Raw genomic sequence first — 15,856 nt, 5'->3', positions numbered from 1 at the left:
ACGAAGGTAGAAATCAAGAAAAACATCAAGTGTTGATGGTTAACAAGACCACTAGTTTTAAGAAAAGGGCAAAGGGAAGAAGGAGAACTTCAAGAAGAACAGCAAGCAAGTTGCTGCTCAAGTGAAGAAGCCCAAGTCTTACTGCAAAAGGACTGGTCACTGGAAGCAGAACTGCCTCAAGTATTTGGCGGATAAGAAGGACGGCAAAGTGAACAAAGGTATATTCGATATACATATTATTGATGTGTATTTTACTAGTGTTCGTAGCAACCCCTCGGTATTTGATACTGGTTCAGTTGCTAAGAATAGTAACTCGAAACGGGAGTTGCAGAATGAATAGAGACTAGTTAAGGGTGAAGTGACGATGTGTGTTGGAAGTGGTTCCAAGATTGATATGATCATCATCGCACGCTCCCTACACTTTCGGGATTAGTGTTGAACCTAAATAAGTGTTATTTGGTGTTTGCGTTGAGCATGAATATGATTTGATCATGTTTATTGCAATACAGTTATTCATTTAAGTTAGAGAATAATTGTTGTTCTATTTACATGAATAAAACCTTCTATGGTCATACACCCAATGAAAATGGTTTGTTGGATCTCGATCGTAGTGATACACATATTCATAATATTGAAGACAAAAGATGCAAAGTTAATAATAATAGTGCAACTTATTTGTGGCACTGTCGTTTAGGTCATATTGGTGTAAAGCGCATGAAGAAACTCCATGCTGATGGAATTTTGGAATCACTTGATGCTTGCGAACCATGCCTTATGGGCAAGATGACTAAAACTCCGTTCTTCGGAACAATGGAGCAAGCAACTGACTTATTGGAAATAATACATACTGATGTATGCAATTTGATGAGTGTTGAGGCTCGCGACAGGTATCATTATTTTCTGACCTTCACAGATGATTTGAGAAGATATGGGTATATCTACTTGATGAAACACAAGTCTGAAACATTTGAAAAGTTCAAAGAATTTCAGAGTGAAGTGGAGAATCATTGTAACAAAAATAAAAGTTTCTACGATATGATCGCAGAGGTAAAATATTTGAGTTACGAGTTTGGACTTCAATTAAAACAATGTGGAATAGTTTCACAAATTCGTGCCACCTGGAACACCACATCATAATGGTGTGTCCGAATGTCATAACCGTACTTTATTGGATATAGTGCAATCTATGATGTTTCTTACCAATTTACCACTATAGTTTTGGGGTTATGCATTAGAGACATCTGCATTCACGTTAAAAAGGGCACCATATAAATCCGTTGAGACGACACTGTATGAACTGTGGTTGGCAAGAAACCAAAGTTGTCGTTTCTTCAAATTTGGGGTTGTGATGCTTATAAGAAAAGGTTTCATCTTGATAAGCTCGAACCCAAATCGGAGAAATATGTGTTCATAGGATACCCAAAGGAAACTGTTGGGTACACCTTCTATCACAGATCCGAAGGCAAGATATTCATTGCTGAGAATGGATCCTTTCTAGAGAAGGAGTTTCTCTCGAAAGAAGTAAGTGGGAGGAAAGTAGAACTTGATGAGGTAACTGTACCTGCTCCCCTATTGGAAAGTAGTTCATCGCAGAAATCTGTTCCTGTGACTACTACACCAATTAGTGAGGAAGCTAATAATGTTGATCATGTAACTTCAGATCAAGTTACTACCGAACCTCGTAGGTCAACCAGAGTGAGATCCGCACCAGAGTGGTACGGTAATCCTGTTCTGGAGGTCATGTTACTTGACCATGACGAACCTACGAACTATGAGGAAGCGATGATGAGCCCAGATTCCGCGAAATGGCTTGAGGCCATGAAATCTGAGATGGGATCCATGTATGAGAACAAAGTATGGACTTTGATTGACTTGCCTGATGATCGGCGAGCCATTGAGATTAAATGGATCTTCAAGAGGAAGACGGACGCTGATAATAGTGTTACTATCTACAAAGCTAGAATTTTCGCAAAAGGTTTTCGACAAGTTCAAGGTGTTGACTACGATGAGAGTTTCTCACTCGTATCTATGCTTAAGTCTGTCCGAATCATGTTAGCAATTGCCGCATTTTATGAAATCTGGCAAATGGATAAACAAAACTGCATTCCTTAATGGACTTATTAAATAAGAGTTGTATATGATGCAACCAGAAGGTTTAGTCAATCCTAAAGGTGCTAATAAAATATGCAAGCTCCAGCGATCCATCTATGGACTGGTGCAAGCATCTCGGAGTTGGAATATACGCTTTGATAAGTTGATCAAAGGATATAGTTTTATACAGACTTACGGTGAAGCCTGTATTTACAAGAAAGTGAGTGGGAGCACTACAACATTTCTGATAAGTATATGTGTATGACATATTGTTGATCGGAAATAGTGTAGAATTATTCTACAAAGCATAAAGGAGTGTTTGAAAGGAGTTTTTCAAAGAAAGACCTCGGTGAAGCTGCTTACATATTGAGCATCAAGATCTATAGAGATAGATCAAGACGCTTGATAAGTTTTTTCAATGAGTACATACCTTGACAAGATTTTGAAGTAGTTCAAAATAGAACAGTCAAAGAAAGAGTTCTTGTCTGTGTTACAAGGTGTGAAATTGAGTAAGACTCAAAGCCCGACCACGACAGAAGATAGAAAGAGAATGAAAGTCATTTCCTATGCCTTGGCCATAGGTTCTATAAAGTATGCCATGCTGTGTACCAGATCTATTGTATACCTACACTGATTTTGGCAAGGGAATACAATAGTGATCTAGGAGTAGATCACTGGACAGCGGTCAAAATTATCCTTAGTGGAATAAGGATATGTTTCTCGATTATGGAGGTGACAAAAAGGTTCGTCGTAAAGGGTTACGTCGATGCAAGTTTTGACACTGATCCAGATGACTCTAAGTCTCAATCTGGATACATATTGAAAGTGGGAGCAATTAGCTAGAGTAGCTCCGTGCAGAGCATTGTTGACATAGAAATTTGCAAAATACATACGGATCTGAATGTGACAAACCCGTTGACTAAACCTCTCTCACAAGCAAAACATGATCACACCTTATTACTCTTTGGGTGTTAATCACATAGCGATGTGAACTAGATTATCGACTCTAGTAAACCCTTTCGATGTTGGTCACATGACGATGTGAACTATGGGTGTTAATCACATGGTGATGTGAACTATTGGTGTTAAATCACATGGTGATGTGAACTAGATTATTGACTCTGGTGCAAGTGGGAGACTGAAGGAAATATGCCCTAGAGGCAATAATAAAGTTATTATTTATTTCCTTATTTCATGATAAATGTTTATTATTCATGCTAGAATTGTATTAACCGGAAACATGATACATGTGTGAATACATAGACAAACAGAGTGTCACTAGTATGCCTCTACTTGACTAGCTCGTTGATCAAAGATGGTTATGTTTCCTAGCCATAGACATGAGTTGTCATTTGATTAACGGGATCACATTGTTAGGAGAATGATGTGATTGACTTGACCCATTCCGTTAGCTTAGCACTCGATCGTTTAGTATGTTGTTATTGCTTTCTTCATGACTTATACATGTTCCTATGACTATGAGATTATGCAACTCCCGTTTACCGGAGGAACACTTTGTGTGCCACCAAACGTCACAACGTAACTGGGTGATTATAAAGGTGCTCTACAGGTGTCTCCGAAGGTACTTGTTGGGTTGGCGTATTTCGAGATTAGGATTTGTCACTCCGATTGTCGGAGAGGTATCTCTGGGCCCACTCGGTAATGCTCATCACTATAAGCCTTGCAAGCATTGCAACTAATGAGTTAGTTGCGGGATGATGTATTACGGAATGAGTAAAGAGACTTGCCGGTAACGAGATTGAACTAGGTATTGAGATACCGACGATCGAATCTCGGGCAAGTAACATACCGATGACAAAGGGAACAACATATGTTGTTATGCGGTTTGACCGATAAAGATCTTCGTAGAATATGTGGGAGCCAATATGAGCATCCAGGTTCCGCTATTGGTTATTGACCGGAGACGTGTCTCGGTCATGTCTACATTGTTCTCGAACCCGTAGGGTCCGCACGCTTAAAGTTCGATGACGGTTATATTATGAGTTTATATGTTTTGATGTACCTAAGGTTGTTCAGAGTCCCGGATGTGATCACAGACATGACGAGGAGTCTCGAAATGGTCGAGACATGAAGATTGATATATTGGAAGCCTATATTTGGATATCGGAAGTGTTCCGGGTGAAATCGGGATTTTACCGGAGTACCGGAGGGGTTACCGGAACCCCTCGGGGGTTAATGGGCCATAGTGGGCCTTAGTGGAGAAGAGGAGAGGCGGCCAGGGCAAGGGCCGCGCGCCCCTCCCCCTAGTCCGAATAGGACAAGGAGAGGGGGCGGCGCCCCCCTTTCCTTCTTCTCCTCCACCTCTTTCCCCCTCTTCTCCTAATCCAACAAGGAAAAGGGAGGGAGTCCTACTCCCGGTGGGAGGAGGACTCCTCCTGGCACGCCCCCTCCTGGCCGGGCGCACCTCCCCCCTTGCTCCTTTATATACGGGGGCAGGGGGGCACGCTAGAGACACAACAAATCTTTTAGCCGTGTGCGGTGCCCCCTCCACCATAGTCCACCTCGATAATACTGTAGCGGTGCTTAGGCGAAGCCCTGCGTCGGTAGAACATCATCATCATCACCACGCCGTCATGCTGACGAAACTCTCCCTCAACACTCGACTGGATCGGAGTTCGAGGGACGTCATCGGGCTGAACATGTGCTGAACTCGGAGGTGCCGTACGTTCGGTACTTGATCGGTCGGCTCGTGAAGACGTACGACTACATCAACCGCGTTGTGCTAACGCTTCCGCTTTCGGTCTACGAGGGTACGTGGACAACACTCTCCCCTCTCGTTGCTATGCATCACCATGATGTTGCATGTGCGTAGGAATTTTTTTGAAATTACTACGTTCGCCAACAGGGCCGCCACCCTAGGGTTTTTGGTGGGGGGCACGACCCCCTAGCCTCTATATATGAGAGGGGACAACACCTCCAAAGGCACCTCTTCAGGTGCAAGGGCTGCCCCCTTCTTGCTCTCATTCTTCACAATAGTTGATCCCTCTCGAAGGGCTGATCCTTCCTCCTCTTGTACTCAAGCATCGTCTAGCTCTGGATGGCGAAGCACTGCTGGATCAATGGTGCTGTATGTGTGCAATTCAGAGAGGGATTGTACGTTTGATTCTTGTTTGAGGGAACTGTTCATGGGACGGATCGAGGAACTTCGAGATGATCTTCACCAGCTCTTCTTTCACGGCAACTCATTTGTTGGTAAAATCATATGTGAACTTGTATGCACGATCTTCATAGTGATCTCGGAATTAGATTCGTAGGGCATTTTTTGTTTTCTACTACGTTTCCCAAGAAGTATATAATAGTAAATGTGACTTAAAATCACCGTTTGTCATTTAATAATCGTAATTTAGCATTTTCTTTGTTAATTTGGGCGGGGGGGGGGGGGGGGGGGGGTTAAAGCATATCTAAATGTTGTCAAAAAATACTAAAAATTGGTTAGGAGTCCTAATATTGGTATAGTAAGTTACGAATTAAATTTGTGAAGAATACAAGTAAGAGAAATAATGATCATTCACCAAATTGACTATCTCCCCTAACATCCGATGCAAATATCCAAAAAATCCTTTTTTGGTGACCATGTGAAAACTTTACCAATTCAAAAAAATTCCTGCACATTAGTTTAAGATATATACCAATAAATGTAAATTAAAAACATCTTTTGTTGGTAATAATCATAATTTATTTTTTATCTGGCTATTTAAGAGGGGAAAATGAAATAATATCTAATTGTTGTCACAAAGTACTAAAAATTGGCCAATTGTCCTACGATTGCTACAATATGTCATGATAAAAGGAGAACAACGTTTTGGCTCTCGGGCACAGATGAGCCCCACGCGTGAACTGTAAATTCGGTGTACTAAAAGGAAATTCAAAAAAATTCCAAATTGTTCTGGGGTGGAAGGTGCTTGAGTGTATGATCTGTGTGCCAAATTACAGCGCACTTGGACATGTGAGTATCTCTCAGCAAAATAGACAAATTTAGGATCTATGAAAAAGTTTACTGTTTGTGCACTGTTCGGGCCAATTTTTTTCCTTGATAATTGGCACGGACCTCACACACTCAAATATCTTCCATGCGAAAAAGTCATTTTTTTACCTTTTTTAGTATTTTCTTTAAAAATACTATTCACCGGTTGCAGATGAGCCCGGGCTTAGAATTGGATTTTGTTGATGCACATCCAATTAATAGAAATGATCTTTCACCAAGTGGACTATCGCCCATTAATTTATTTAGCATTTTCTCCAACTTTTTAGAAAGAATTTCTTTAAATAAATTTCTCAAAAAAAATTATAAAGCTTGGTACGGTGTCCTAATATTGGTACATGAGCTTCCATGTTCAATTTTATTATAGTTCCCATGGAAAATTTATTAATTTGACCATGGTAATTTTGTTAATTAGACCATGGTAGTTTTATTGTAGATACCATGGCAATTTTATTTATTTAGAAACGGTAAAATTATTAATTAGGTCATTCCAATTTAAATTTAGGTAGCACGGCAATTTTGTTCCTTTACACCATGGTGATTTTATTAATTATACCGTGTTGGATTTATTGTTGGTTGGTTCTCAAGGAACATTTTTGGTCTCCAAAACACAACAATTTTTGCCACACACTTGCATTGTTCTTTTGGACATGGCAAATTCATGTAAATTTGGTTGATAAATCATTGCAAATGAAAAATCATGGCAAATTTGCTATGTGCTTGTGTTATGTTTTTATATAGTTTTTGCCATGGATCATGACAACTTTTTGTTTGTATATGACATGTGTGCCATGTCATTTTTGTTGCATTTTAAAGAAAATTTTGGTAAATTTGTGTTTGCGACATGGCAAAATTTATGATTGTTTGGTTTTCAGACATCATGAAAATTAGAGAATTTTTTATGTGTTTTTATTGACAATTTGCAAATTGATGCTATATATGATGACAAATCTATTTTTTTTATGGCGAGTGTTTCTGTTTTATTTATTTTTACCGGTTTTAGTTTTGACTTTTTTCCTGGCTGTTAGTAATGATGATGGGAGGAGGCTCACCAAACAAACTGTCCTTGGGTCGCGCTGGAGAGGTTAGCGGACATTTTGGTTCGCTCGATCCTCCCTGAACGAATTGTTCGCTCAGGGGACCTCTAGATCAAACGTTCCGTATATATTGACTAGAAGACATGGTCGAACCTTTTAAAAGAGATGGGAGATGTTTTTTTTTTCAGGCACTCGATCCTGATATACTTTGTTGAGTTAATATCAGAATTGTAGTTAGATTATTTGATAAAAAATCAAATTACACATGTTATCTCAAACCTAAACTCCGAGAACTTTCTTAGCCTCCATTGAAAACAAAATAGCCCACTGAAATTCTTGAGAATTATTATTGGTCAGTTTATCATTACCAGCTCGTTTGAAATGCATCATTCTGATGCAAAGGCCGGGGTAATCATGCTTTTCTAAAAAAAACTCGTTTGGAATGCAGGAACTTGATGGAAACAGACCAACTTTATTAACAGTCTTGCAAAAGAGAACCGAGTTTTGGAGTTTATGTCCAGGGATTTCTAATGTGTGGAGAATTCTTCCACCTTCCACCCGCAAAAAAAATAAAAAAAATTGTGTGGAGACTTCTTCGCCACCGATGCCATACAATATCTCCGATGTCATACAATATCTCTGCGTGGACGTACAATACATACATTGCAATTTGCATTGCATTCACCCGCAAGCAAAGGACAAAAAGAAGAGCTACGTACACAAGATTACTGTCATCTGTTTTTGTCACCCACCTTCCCCTGCAAGTAGCGGAGTACCTGTGGGATCGAGACAACGGCGGTGCCGCTGCCTTGCCTAGTGCAGAGCCTCGCGACTATCACGAGGTCCCGGAGCTCGCCGGCGTCGTAGGTGCCGCCGAGATCCGCGTCCACCATCCTCTGCATGGATCCGGCGAACCCTGGCTCCTGCACCCACCGCACGAGGTCGCCGTCGCCGCCCCCGGGCGACTGTCCGGTCACGAGCTCCAGGAGCAACACGCCGTACTGGAACACCAGCTCCGTCCGCCTCTGCTGAATTCGCTCTGAAGAAAGAACACGCAGGCTCTAGTGTCAGTGTCAAAGCCATTCCAGACGTGCCAGACAAAGTGATGGTAAAAATGGCCAAGAGAACCTTCGGCGTGGGATCCTTCGGAAGCGTCGTGACCGACGACACTGACATCCGATAGCTGAAACTTAGTACAAATTCAGTTGCTCGATCGATCTATTGGCGGGCCAGGACAGATAGCATCGTCTGCAACGTACCAATGTGACTCACCTTGGCGACGAAATCAGCATCCATCATCACGTTGCTCGAGTTCACCGTCACGTGGAACACCGGAGGGTCGCAGAAGTAGTAGAGATACTCCTGCATCCACTCAAAATAAATCAAGAAAATAAATGGTGTTGTCTTTCTTGTGTCAAGTTTCGATGTGTTGTGGAATGTAGCAGTGGTCGTTAGCAGAAAGGATTACCAGGGCTGCTGCGACATCTATGGCAACCTGCAACCGGGTCCTCCAGTTGAGTGGCGTCCTAAGAGGATCTGTTGCAGCAGGATGCATCATCAGTGTGGCAGCTTAACTGAAGAGCAGAAGAGATATCCCTCCCTCAAGAATTTTTATTACCGTGGAGGCATTCTTTCAGGCTCCTGTTCTCCATCTGATCAAACACCAGAAACCTGTAACAAGAAAGAGAAGCGCAAATCAGAAGATTAGTTAGGATAAGAGAAAAATACAGTAATAAAAAATTAAAATGGCGCGGTGGGTGAACCTGTTGTGTCCTTCTGAGAAGCCGCGGAGCCTGACGACGTGTCGGTGGTTGAGGCGGCCGAGCAGCTGCAGCTCCCGGTAGAAGGCGCCCTCCTGCCCTTCCTGCTCCGGGTCGCCGCCGCCCGCACGGCGCACCGTGGCGACGAGGCCATCAGCGAAGCGGGCGCGGTACGCCGTGCCGCGAGGCCCGCCGGTCTCGAGGGCCGTGCTGAAGCCGCTGGTGGCCGCCTCGATCTCGCTCGGCTTGAACCTCCTCACGAACGGCAGTGCACCTGGTTTTCCGAAAGCAAAGCCACAGAAAGACAGATTGGTACGCGTGCGCGAAATTCCCGAGGAAAAGAAGGCAGTGAAAGGGGCAGTGAAGCTCGGAGAAGGGAGAGGGCGTACGCGTGCGGCCGAGCCGCTGGTGGAGGCAGCCCATGCCCATCCGTCCGGAGAGGTCGGCAGGCAGAGGCAGACGGCGCCCCGGGATTGGTGCGCTTATTTGTTTCAGAGCAGAGGAGACATGTAAGTAGGCAGCAGGCAGACGGTGAGGGAGACCTCTGTTTTCTTGCTCTTGTTTATGGAGATCTTCAGGTACGACGAAATGGAGCGACGTCCCCAGATCGCCCTATCCTCTTCTGCCGCTGGTAAATTAGTTAAAACCGTGCTGGCCCAGCGAAAGCAGGGATGCTCGAGTCGACTTGCTTTTGTTTCGGTCCCCATCCGGCCTCCCACTCGCAATGCAAGTTTCGAATCATAAAAAGTGAAGAAAAATTCCTCTCAAGGCACGAACTATGGAGGCATCACCATGTGGCTGCCCCACAAGAAAAAGTAGGTTTAGACAGCTTCATTTGTTTTTCCTCTACAACGACCGTCGGTGTGGGCGTCATCAAGCAAATAAAAACGAATTAGGATAGGCATGCATCTACTATATACTTTTTCTATCTTTTATCATAGGACTACTCTCTCTTTTCCCCAAGCGGACAGAGATCAGGTGACTTGTCCATAGCAAGTCACGCTGCAACTTGCGGCGATGCATCAGCCATTCAAACACCATCCAACGGACAACAGCCATCCAGAACAAAAACACCCCACACTTACACGCTCGGTCCATCCAGCGCAGCACAGCCGAAACGAGCATTAGTTTTTCAGCTCGTTTTCAGTCATTATTTCAGTCAGTTAACAATACAAACCTGTCTGCGTTATACAAATGGCATTGTATACTGAGTGAAGTGATTATAATTTTTCCAGTCAGTTAGGATATCTTTGACGTGGACCCTTAAATCGCACATATACGATCCGAATAGCACTATTCGAACATGTTTTGCCATCCAATACAGTCCCACATCTATCCGTCGACTTGTCCAGATGTCCTTTTTTACGGCAAACTAGAAGCAAACCGAGGGGAGAGGAGGACTTTGCGGGCGTCCAGACTGCTGCCATGCACACGTCCGATAATCCTGACCCACCCAAAACCCTCTCCCTCGCCCGCGTGCTTTCCCGCCCGAAGCGGTTAGCGCCGCTCCAAATTGTCGGTGCCGCATTCATGTCGGCCCAGAGTAGATGTGACCTCCCACTGGAGCTGGCATTGAAGCGGTGTGCCGGCCAATAGCGTCGCATGCGCCGCTTCCTGATGCACGCGTCTTCTCTCCGCATTCAAACGGTGCTCGTCCGTCCGCCAACCGCCATTAACAACACGCCGCTTGGTTCATGCAAACACTAGTCGCATACAGTTCAAACTATATTTCAACAAAACGATGAAATTCATGCAAACACGGTCGGATTTTCGTACAAACATGATAGATTTGTCCGTCGCCGGTGGACGTGAGGTCGACGAGGGAAATGGTGGCGCCTTGACTATCGTCGTCCCACCGGGCCGTCTGATGGTTCATCGGCGGAGTGTAGGAGGCGCGGCTGTGTAGTTAGCCCGCGTGTGGCCACCTTTATATCCCAGATTCCGGTGAGCCCGGGCGTCCGGGTGCATCAAAATGCGGCGCCAGAGTGGGTTTCTCAGTCGGCGAGCCTGCTTAATGACGGCGGACGAACGGACAACGGCACTGAACGGGCGCGGTAGATATCCGTCCCGTCCAGCCAAGCATCTCCGGCATTGAACATGCACGGACACCGGAGGCGCATCACAGGCGGCACCCTTAGCCGGCGCGCCGCTTCAATGGCCGAGGCAGCGAGAGGTCGCGTCCGCCCTGAGCCGACTTCAATGTTGAGTGGCGCGCTCTACAGCTGCATGTGTGCGGACAGCTGGCGCCGGGTGGGAGCGCACGCGAGAGTGAGGAGGGGTTTTTGGTGGGCCACGGCGGTCAGAAACGGGCTTGGGATCGGTCCGGACTCCCGTAAACCTCCTCCACTTTTGCCTCCGGTTTGCGGAAGAAATCGCATCCAGACCGCTCCGCGGACCGATACAGAACCGCGTTGGATGGCTTCCTCGGTCCGGACAGCACGGTCCGGACGGTTGCAGGAGGTTTGCAGGTCTGCCTTGGAGATGCTCTAAGTGACTAATAAATGATGATCACTTGCACTCAGTATACAATGCCATTTGTATAACGCAAACAGGCAGAAAATGTTTTTTTTATTCTTAACTGATTGTTACTGTTAATTGTTAATTGACTGGAAAAATATTAGTATTTGTATTTCCTAATGACTTTGTCCTGGCTTGTGCTACGCTGTATGGACAAGTGTGGGGGTGTTTCTGCTTTGGACGGTTGCTGTCCCTTGGATGGCGTTTGAGTGGCTGATGCATAGCCGCCAGTTACAGCGTGACTTGCCATGGGCAAGTCACCTGATCTCTGTCCACCCCAACCCATGTAGTACTGGGACATTGAGTTTTTCAACGCTCTTGCCCATCGTCACATGCAAACTTCAAACAATCTGAGTGTTCAGTCGCCTGGTACTGAAACAACCGACATAATTCTTGCAGAAGACCATAAACATAAAATGTAGTACTCCCTCTGTAAACTAATATGAAAGCGTTTAGATCACTACTTTAGTGTTCTAAATGATCTTGTATTAGTTTACAGAGGGAGTAACTAATACAGAATTTTCTCTAAGAGCCCACAGCTGATGTTCTCAGAAACTAACACGGTTCCATGTCTCATTACACCAGATTTTCATTTTATTGTGATGTTCAACTCTTGATAAAAACTTCTTAGTCGAACACAAAGTGTTGCGGCACCCACGAGTGTTACACAGAAAACGTATACTAGGATAAATAGGTTTCTAGAGTTACAATCCACAAGTGTGTAGTTCCGCGTGCAACCCGTGCATGCCTTCAACTCAAGGCAACCGGCGCAAGGAAGCCAATGCTGAACCCGAAGGAGATGCAGCTCAATTCCTCATCGTGCTTTCCGAGCATCTTCATCTGAATGGTGTAAGAACCCTGCCACAGAGCAAAATGACCGTGTGTCGGTCAAAAAAATCGGAGGACAACCGATACAAACAATTCAATGAACATCTGTCATGCCCTGGGCTCGAATGCCCCAGTAATGAGAGCATATGCACATCATAATTCAGAAACAGAAGTAAATGTGTGCTGAACGAAATCTTACTGGTGGAGTGATTGATGGTAAGGTTTGCGAGTGAGATAGCTCGAAATTAGAAGTTGCCGGGCATTGGGTCTTCGTACAGATGTCATCTGTTTCAGAGTAAACATTGAAGATCCAATATTTAACATCAATAACCAGCTTCCCCTCGGTGATGTTTTTATCTGCACACGGACATGGAAAGACATTAAAAACAATAATTCTACATGGGGAAGGACAATAAACAAAACATGTGCTGTCAATTTGACTCATGATAAGATAAGCACCATAACCTTACGATTTTAACTGGAGAGTAGAGAACCATTCATAGCTCATATGGTAAACATATACACCTCTGTAACTAAATGTAATACGTTTTTGCAGTTCAAAGTAAAGGCAATGATTATCAGGATTGGGGAGTTCCTAAAGGTTTCATCCAACAGGCAAATTAGAGATATATGGAGTAAGAAGCACATACGACTGGCCACTTACAAATCACGTTAAGGATCCCATTTGAAGTAGGGTAAGTTGGCATGACTGGCGGGAATCAGAACATGATTCCCAATGTTTGAATGGCATGACCAAATATTCCTTGCATGACATACAGACCCTCACAATGCATGAGATGGAATTCTGATTTGGTGTCACAAAAGGATGATCACTAGATGATCTCAGTCGCCATATGCTGAACTAAATCAGTCACTTTTCACATGTGAATGCTAAGGCAGGCAACACGAACATAACTCAATTAAACAGAACTATTAGCCAATGCTTGCCAGAATCAATTGACTAGTAGAACCAGTAGCAATGTTCTTGCTGCATACTACTCAAAGCTGCAACTTACCTTTTGCAGTAAAGGTAAGACTAAGCTGCTCTTAAGTGTGTACTATTCTGGTACAGCGATAAATGACCATTTTGTATGCTGGCCAGCACATTACAGGACTCAGCAAAGTACAGAGACTCAATAACTTCTGCGAGAACCAGTAACAAGGGAATAAAATACTTAATGGATCAATATATAGCCATACAATGTGTAGTAAAAACGGAATAAAAGACAGACAATGTGTACATATGGTTATATTATCTGCAGTACAAATAGGCAAGAGCCAACTGCCATGCCTTTTCCAATGAATTATATATCTAGAGCCAACTACTCATTATAAGAAATCTTCCATCCTTGAGAAATATTCATGTCAAGGACTCTTGGTTCTGTACATGGGCAAATAGTTTCTCAAACGAAGTTTTAAGAGATTATCGCCAGCTAAGGGTTATATATCTAGAGCCAACTACTCATTATAAGAAATCTTCCATCCTTGAGAAATATTCATGTCAAGGACTCTTGGTTCTGTACATGGGCAAATAGTTTCTCAGACGAAGTTTTAAGAGATTATCGCCAGCTAAGGGTTATATATCTAGAGCCAACTACTCATTATAAGAAATCTTCCATCCTTGACAAATATTAATGTCAAGGATACATGGGAAAATAGTTTCTCAGACGAAGTTTTAAGAGATTATCGCCAGCTAAGGGGCTGTAATTCTACAGACTGCTGTCGCGCATAAACTACAAATGGTGTCACCGACTGAAGAACTTCACAGATTTTCAAAGTACCCCCTCCAAACTTTGTACTAAATCAGCGGCAATTAACATGGATCAGAGGGAGTAATTTTCTGAAATACAGTCTCTAACAGCAATGGATCATATAAGTCACACAAAGCATGGCACCCATTTGCTAAAGCTCATAGCAAGAGACTTGGCAAGAAAGCAAAGCAGAAAAATCCCAATCTTAAATAAACACAAAGCAAGCTAAATAATTTTATTTATTTATTCATTTGCTAAAGCACATGGCTAGAGACTTCACCCATCACAACTTCACAGCCACAAGGCTAGAAAGCAAAGCAGGAAAAACCCGATCTTATACACAAAGCAAGCGAAATAATTTTATTATTTATTTTAGAGATGAAACTATGTCCCAATAACCGCACACAAAGTTAGCCCATAACATGTAAGTTCGGTATACTACAAAGCTTAACTCCCGATTGGTAATTTCTTCCAGAGCCCTAACTAGTGGACCAAATACATGGCAGAACAAAGTACCCAAGTAGGCAAACACGCAAGGAAATAAAAGCATGCATAAATTACGCCCAGAGAAAGGTTTACCAGTTGTAGCGGAGATCTTGAAGGTGGCCGGCACGCCGCGCTCGACAGGATCAGGCACGATCTCCACGCCGCTCACCTTCACCGGGTAGTTTTTGCCCTTATCTGCAAACCACAGCAACAACAACAGAAGTTAGCAAATCCACACGAAATCTCCACCTCCGGGAACCCCAAGTGGCTGTAAAAGACGAGATTTTCGGGGGCAGAACTCCTGTGCTGCTACTTACTGCAGTACTCGACATCGGTGAAGGCGTAGGCCGCCGGGAGGAGGAGGAGACAGACGGCTGCGGCGGCGAGGAGGCTCTGCTTGGTCGCCATGGTCGTGGGGTTGGACTTGGAGAGTTGGGGGACTTGTTTGTGAGGCGAGAGGTTTTCCTGGCCTGGTATTATAAAATAAGTCGAGAGGGGATAAAGAGAGTTCGTGTAAGTTTTCCTTCTTCTCGCGTGTTCGTTTTGGCTTTGTAAGATTCGTCGGCTCGCGACACTGACGCGTGGAGCCAGAATATTGACAGTCTTAGTTAGTTCCGAGGAGGATTGTGCCAGACTGCCAGATTATCGAAGCAGTTGTAGCACGGATGGTTCCTTGGCGAATTTTTTTATTCATAGAGTACTCTTTATTGCAAGAAAATCATCATATTATTTTTATAAGAGTATTAACAATCTTTTCATTCGTTTCACACACTTTATTTCTATCTAGTCTGGCTAAATCATGGCAGCATAATTAGTCTCTCTATAGCATTATAGCATGCTCGAACTAAATCATGGCAGCGCAATTAGTCTCTTTATAGCATGCTCGAAAACAATATGTTGACAATCATACGCAAGGTGATACATGCTGATTGACCGAAAGAGCGACCTTCATTTTTTATTGTCTCTATCACCTCGATGATATCGGAGTTCACCTCTGTGCGGTTACACCCGACTGTAGTTACCAAACTGTAAGGTCAGTGCCTGGGCCATAAGCCCATCTCCGCGCCAATCGACTTCTCCATTTTCTATCGCGACGAATCTGCTATTCAAGTCTCTGATGACGGCGCCATACGAGCCCTTTGAGTAAGTGTGGGTCAAAAGCCCCATCCACGTTTAGCTTCATATAGTTGTTTCTTAATCTTTCCCAGCCATGTCACTTGATCGTCACCTTTGCATCACTCGTCATAGTAGTTAGCAATCAAAGCTCTAATTGTCATTGCTATGAAACCAACCCTGGCAAATGACCCGCACATCTAGCCTATTGATGTACAACTCCCTCTTTTTTCAACAAGTGGCAAAAAGGAGCAAGAAGACACGAGGCTC

At 43.8% G+C, this 15,856-nt stretch overlaps 2 protein-coding genes across 3 annotated transcripts; both read right to left on the bottom strand.

Annotated features, from left to right (window-relative positions):
- Window positions 1–7,701: 7,701 nt before the first annotated feature.
- LOC123049248 (probable receptor-like protein kinase At1g49730) lies at window positions 7,702–9,561 on the bottom strand. Of its 2 annotated transcripts, none has more exons than XM_044472194.1 (7): window positions 9,281–9,561; window positions 8,895–9,165; window positions 8,750–8,802; window positions 8,600–8,667; window positions 8,404–8,493; window positions 8,260–8,314; window positions 7,702–8,170 (listed from the first exon to the last, which is right to left on the bottom strand). In XM_044472194.1, the coding sequence occupies exons 1-7, from the start codon at window positions 9,318–9,320 to the stop codon at window positions 7,863–7,865; spliced, it is 885 nt and encodes a 294-aa protein (XP_044328129.1). In that variant the 5' UTR covers window positions 9,321–9,561; the 3' UTR covers window positions 7,702–7,862. The 2 variants fall into 2 exon arrangements, with proteins under 2 accessions (XP_044328129.1, XP_044328130.1); XM_044472195.1 differs by having other exon boundaries at window positions 8,260–8,300.
- A 2,387-nt stretch (window positions 9,562–11,948) lies between these two features.
- On the bottom strand, window positions 11,949–15,004 carry LOC123052837 (MD-2-related lipid-recognition protein ROSY1). Its single transcript, XM_044476189.1, has 4 exons — window positions 14,791–15,004; window positions 14,567–14,668; window positions 12,436–12,593; window positions 11,949–12,266 (listed from the first exon to the last, which is right to left on the bottom strand). The coding sequence occupies exons 1-4, from the start codon at window positions 14,879–14,881 to the stop codon at window positions 12,159–12,161; spliced, it is 459 nt and encodes a 152-aa protein (XP_044332124.1). The 5' UTR covers window positions 14,882–15,004; the 3' UTR covers window positions 11,949–12,158.
- Window positions 15,005–15,856: the final 852 nt, after the last annotated feature.

Source organism: Triticum aestivum, chromosome 2D (assembly GCF_018294505.1).
Source record: "Triticum aestivum cultivar Chinese Spring chromosome 2D, IWGSC CS RefSeq v2.1, whole genome shotgun sequence".
Lineage (NCBI taxonomy): Eukaryota > Viridiplantae > Streptophyta > Magnoliopsida > Poales > Poaceae > Triticum > Triticum aestivum.
The sequence above is the reverse complement of the archived record's forward strand: the minus strand, read 5'-3'. Positions and strand labels throughout refer to the sequence as shown.